General features: G+C 36.0%; 1 protein-coding gene across 1 annotated transcript; it reads right to left on the reverse strand.

Moving 5' to 3' along the window:
- Window positions 1–3,399: 3,399 nt before the first annotated feature.
- Window positions 3,400–4,630, reverse strand: LOC131064501 (momilactone A synthase). The gene is made up of 2 exons (XM_057998654.2): window positions 4,568–4,630; window positions 3,400–4,325 (listed from the first exon to the last, which is right to left on the reverse strand). Exons 1-2 carry the CDS (start codon window positions 4,603–4,605, stop codon window positions 3,512–3,514), a joined length of 852 nt encoding a protein of 283 aa, XP_057854637.1. The 5' UTR covers window positions 4,606–4,630; the 3' UTR covers window positions 3,400–3,511.
- Between the last annotated feature and the right edge of the window lie 208 nt (window positions 4,631–4,838).

The following is a 4,838-nucleotide window of genomic DNA, read 5'->3' on the forward strand; positions in this document are numbered from 1 at the left end:
CCTAGAATGGTGAAGCCACAAGCGAAACAAGTTGAAGAAGAAGAGTTTAGCTCACCTCAATCCATTGGTTCTCCTATTGGACCAACTTCTTTGCAACACATCCCTCCACGATTACCTCCACCTAGATTTTAGGAATCATCATCTAGTCCCCCCTCTATTGAGACATCCCAACCTCCCTCTCAAGAACCTCTATCACCACCAAGACTACTTGTTGAAGTAGCTATGTGGAAGCCTATGATTGCTTCATTCTCCTCAAGTGGGCAATCTGTCCTTGTTCCAGAAAGTCCTAGAGGATTGACACCCCTACATACTTTGTTTCCTGGTAGGGATATAGCCTTTCAGTCATATGAAGGGTTTTGTTTTTAAGGTGAACCAACTCTACCTCCACATAGGTTTGATACTAGCCTTGGTGTAATAATTGAAGAGTGGGCCCTTGATGGTTCCAATTTGGGAGGGGACCTCACTAAGGATATAAGTCTTAATGCCTATGGAGAGTTTATAAGTTATGATAGCTCCATCTACATAAGGTAATTCCAATAGTTTGTGATTAGGAACATTGTGGATGAGATAAAAGAAGAAAGGGGATTCAATTTGACTGCTTGGAAGAAGGGTAGAGGTTGAGAATAAGAGAAGAATTCCTAAAGGGTGCGAAAGAATAATGGGATATCATGACCCCTGAGAAGGGAGGGTCGGTTATTAATAAGAGTGTTATAATTTTTTTTGAAGAATCGAATATTTCTTTTGCAATTGCATTTGATAACTTAAGGAGATGACATGACATTGATTGAGAGAGTATGAATCCAAAGAAAACATAGAAAATTATTTTTGAAACAGTTTTTGATGATCATTTGGACCTGCTAGTTATATGGTGTTTGCACCCTATGACACGAAGGCCAGTGATGACCTAAGAAATGGATATACTCTATCAAGGTTTGCTCATCATGAGAGTGGTAAACACTTCTGCCGCTGAAACTATTGATATGTCATTGAATATAGCCAAGTTTTCTCACAAGGTGGTATTGAAGAGAGATGAAAAACTCTAGATCCTAAGGGATAGAGTGAAACATCTTGAGGGCCAATTATACTTAGGGCCTACTTATATAAACCTCTAGCTCTACAAGAGTATCCTTCTAAGGCATGGGATTAACATATGATCTAACTTAGGCTAGAATTGATATCTGTAGGATTAGAAATGAAATAGATCAATTGAGGTTTGATGCAACAAGAACGTAGAAGAAAGTTGTCATTGAAATGATAAAAGCCTTGTTGGACTCTAAATTTGATGCTATACATGACCATACTGATGTTTTTTGGGATGAGAATAGAGAATTACTAGGGTTTAATTATAATTATTTGAAGTGACAGAGGTTTCTTGCTTGTTCTTTTTCATTCTTAAAGGAGATGATTATTGCACTAGAGGTTGCCTTTATTAGGCCTCTACCTTCTTATCTATATGAGTTCATGCTTGACTTGAAGTCAGAGCCTAGTGTGATGATGGAAATCTTCATCAGTCACAAAATGTATACTCAAAGGATTAAGCCAAAGTTATCCAGTCCTTAGTGACTTGCCACGTGCCTATTCTATTTGATAGGGAAAGAAGAGATCCAGAAGGTAGGAAGGTCTTGAGACCAAAGTCATAATGGAAATTAGAAATCAAAAGAATTTTGTATCCAATGTTGGTTGACACCTTTGCTGGTGAGACACAAACAATGAGGAAGTTGGGAGCATACTTTGATGCATTGTCAAAGTTTGACAATGGAATTACAAGAATCAAGGTAGAAATGACAACAATTGATGATGAAGAATATCAGAAGTACATCAAGAAGATTCAACAACTCAAATAAAATGGATTGGGAGTTTCTTAGTTCTCCTTCTCTTTTTTGAATTTTTGAAACAGAAACCGACTGTGGTTTCCCACCTTTTTTGAATTCTTACCTTTCCTTGTTTCCTATGTATGTTTGGATGTAAAGGGACCTTTTTTTTAGTTAGTTGGTTAATTTATGACCTTTTAGAGAGAACTTTGGTTAAAGATTTCTTTATTTACTGTAAATCTTTTGGAAGATACAGTAAGCACCTCTCTGTCATGGTGAATTTAATAGGTCTTTAAGGTTATCTGATCTTCCAGCTTGATAAGAGAACTTTTGTGGGAAAAGGCGGATTTTAGATCATTTGCAATAGCTACCACCTACAGAGAGAAGAAGGAGAATGATTTTCCTTGTCAAGATATCTAAAAAGTTATTTGTCTTTTTCCTGTCAAGCAGTCACTTACTGCCTTTTAAAAAATTGTAAAAGACCCGAAGGTTGTTGCATTCTGATTCTATGAAAGGATAATCAAGGTCTTATTTTTAGTCTTCTAGGTTGATATTCTTAGAGTTATTCAATTCTTGTAAATTTAGAAAGGCATTTTCACCAAGGTGACCTTGCATATCAAGTCCATAGGTTAATAATATAGTATTAGTTTAATTTTTATATCCTATTTCAGTTTTTGTATATTGATATATGAGATACTATGCACTTTTTGAAGCATCTTGAAATCAATTTCGATGATTCTCAAGTTTTCTCCATTATGTATGCTCCAAAATCTTGTTAAATCAATGATCGAGGATCTTTCTTTATTTTACCTCTGCACTATGTTGCTGATGTGTTTATGGTTTTGGGCTTCTTCTAATGTAGAGGATTAAAATGCTTAAATCATTCATACAGGTTTTGTAGAGATCATATTGGGTTATGGCATGACTTGTTAATTCATTTTCATACTATGATTAATATCAAGTATTAGTCATATAGACGAGGATGTTTCTAATGATGGATATTGCAGTGTTTCCATATTTTATATTGCAATAATGGTTCATCTAGCCCAATGGACAAGCACTGGTTGAGTCTTCTCTATTGTTAACCTTGGCATGTTTGAAAACAAAAGAAAATATCCTTTATCTTAGTTTTTACTTTTGAAATTTTAAGTTTTAGTACTATAATTTCCTATTCTCAAGGTGCTTCAGAGTGTACTAATCAAGGATAAAAGCCATATCTATTTGAGTCTATTACTTCTCTAGTTATCACAAATATTGAGAACATATCTGTTGTAGTACTTAAGGAAAAAAATTAAGATCACAAAGTATTGCTAAAAGGTTTACCCACCTTTGTTTAATAGAGCCTAGTGTAGAGCTAGTTAATATCCTATTAATTGACCTCTGATCCAACCGCTTGAAAATTGATATTGGCTACTCATAGACGTTATTTAGATACATCAGTTGGAAACACCAACATAAATGACTATCAATTTTAAATTAAAAAATTTATTTACATCATCATAACATGAAACTCCATCATCAATTTTATGTAATGACGCTTTAATCAATCAGAACATGAAACTCGTTCACGCATTTAAAACTAAATAGATATAGAACTTCATATAATTTGTAGTTTCCTAATTTAATGATATTAACAACAGAAACTTATATTATAGCCTATCGCTCCCCTCAGATATTATGTCAAAGTGATTTATGGATTTCTACTGTGAGAATCCATATGAATATTTTCCAAACACAGCAGTTTCATCTATTACGACCGTTAATCCCCCATCCACAGCTAGATTGTGACCGCTTACATATTTGGAATCCTCACTGGCCAGATACAGAGCAGCCTGTGCAATATCCTCTACTTTAAGTGTGGCTTCCCTTAAGGGGCCTGCGCCCTGCAACACGGCCTCTACCTTGGCCTTTGCCTCTGGTGAAGGGGTCATTGCCATATAATTCAGTGCCAGATCTGTAGCAATTGCAGCTGGAGAAATACAATTCACTCGTATACCACTTTTGCCCAGCTCTGCTGCACCGTTCTTTGTCAGCCCAACGACGGCATGTTTGGAGGCAGTGTAGGAATAAGTACCTATTCCTCCTACTATTCCTGCAACACTAGCCGTTGAGATAATGCAGCCCTTTCTATTGGGGATCATAACGCGGGCTGCATGCTTAATGCCGTGCATTACACCTTTTGCATTGATATTCATCACTCGCTCGAAATCCTGCATATCATACTCTCCCACGCTCGTTTTTGGGCTGTCGATATTTCCTGCGTTATTATACATGATGTCCAATTTCCCATGCATTTCCATGGCCAAATCCACGGTTGAGCTTACATCTTGCTCCTTACTCACGTCACAGTGAATATATGTCGCCCAGGGCGAAAGGAATTCCGCCAATTTGATACCAGCTTCGTCTGCAATGTCTGCAATAATGACTTTGGCTCCATGATTTGCGAATAACCGAACAGTGGCCTCTCCAATACCCCCCGATCCGCCTGTGATTATTGCAACCTTGCCTAACAGTCTGCATTCAACAAATATATTTTTGTTCAGACTATACTTTGAAAAAAATTAAATCATGAGAATTCCCAGTCTCTGTTTTAATGTGCGTATGTAAAGAAAACTCAGCATTCATTGAAAGAGAGAGCTGTTAATGAATGTAAAATCAGCATATTGGTTGCTTTATAACATATGAAGCTTTCAGAAAAGATCAATTTCATTTCAGATATTTTACAAGAGTGAAGAATGTTTAAGAGAAAAGAAAACCTTTTACATAGAGCAGCTGCAACCTCTTTCGTAGACATGTTCTAGAGCTACAAAATACCCTTGAATAATAGCTTTCGAAGAGCTGGCTTTATAGCGAACAATCTGGAATTTATTTTATTTTATTTTTTTCCAAACATTTAATTGTTTTATCTCAATTAATTATTATGTGTAAGCTTTTTATAATCCAGGTTTTAAATCAAGCTCTTAGTACCAAAAGGCAGAAAACATTTTATCTATTCATTGTAGGCGCATTTTCGTTATTAAAGTAGAG

The sequence above is a fragment of the Cryptomeria japonica genome, chromosome 7, assembly GCF_030272615.1.
Source record: "Cryptomeria japonica chromosome 7, Sugi_1.0, whole genome shotgun sequence".
Lineage (NCBI taxonomy): Eukaryota > Viridiplantae > Streptophyta > Pinopsida > Cupressales > Cupressaceae > Cryptomeria > Cryptomeria japonica.

Coding starts and splice junctions, on each gene's coding strand:
- LOC131064501 (XM_057998654.2), bottom strand. CDS start 4,605: ATGTCTACGAAAGAGGTTGCAGCTGCTCTATGTAAAAG. Junction 4,326..4,567: donor GCAGCTGCTCTATGTAAAAG/GTTTTCTTTTCT, acceptor TGTTGAATGCAG/ACTGTTAGGCAAGGTTGCAA.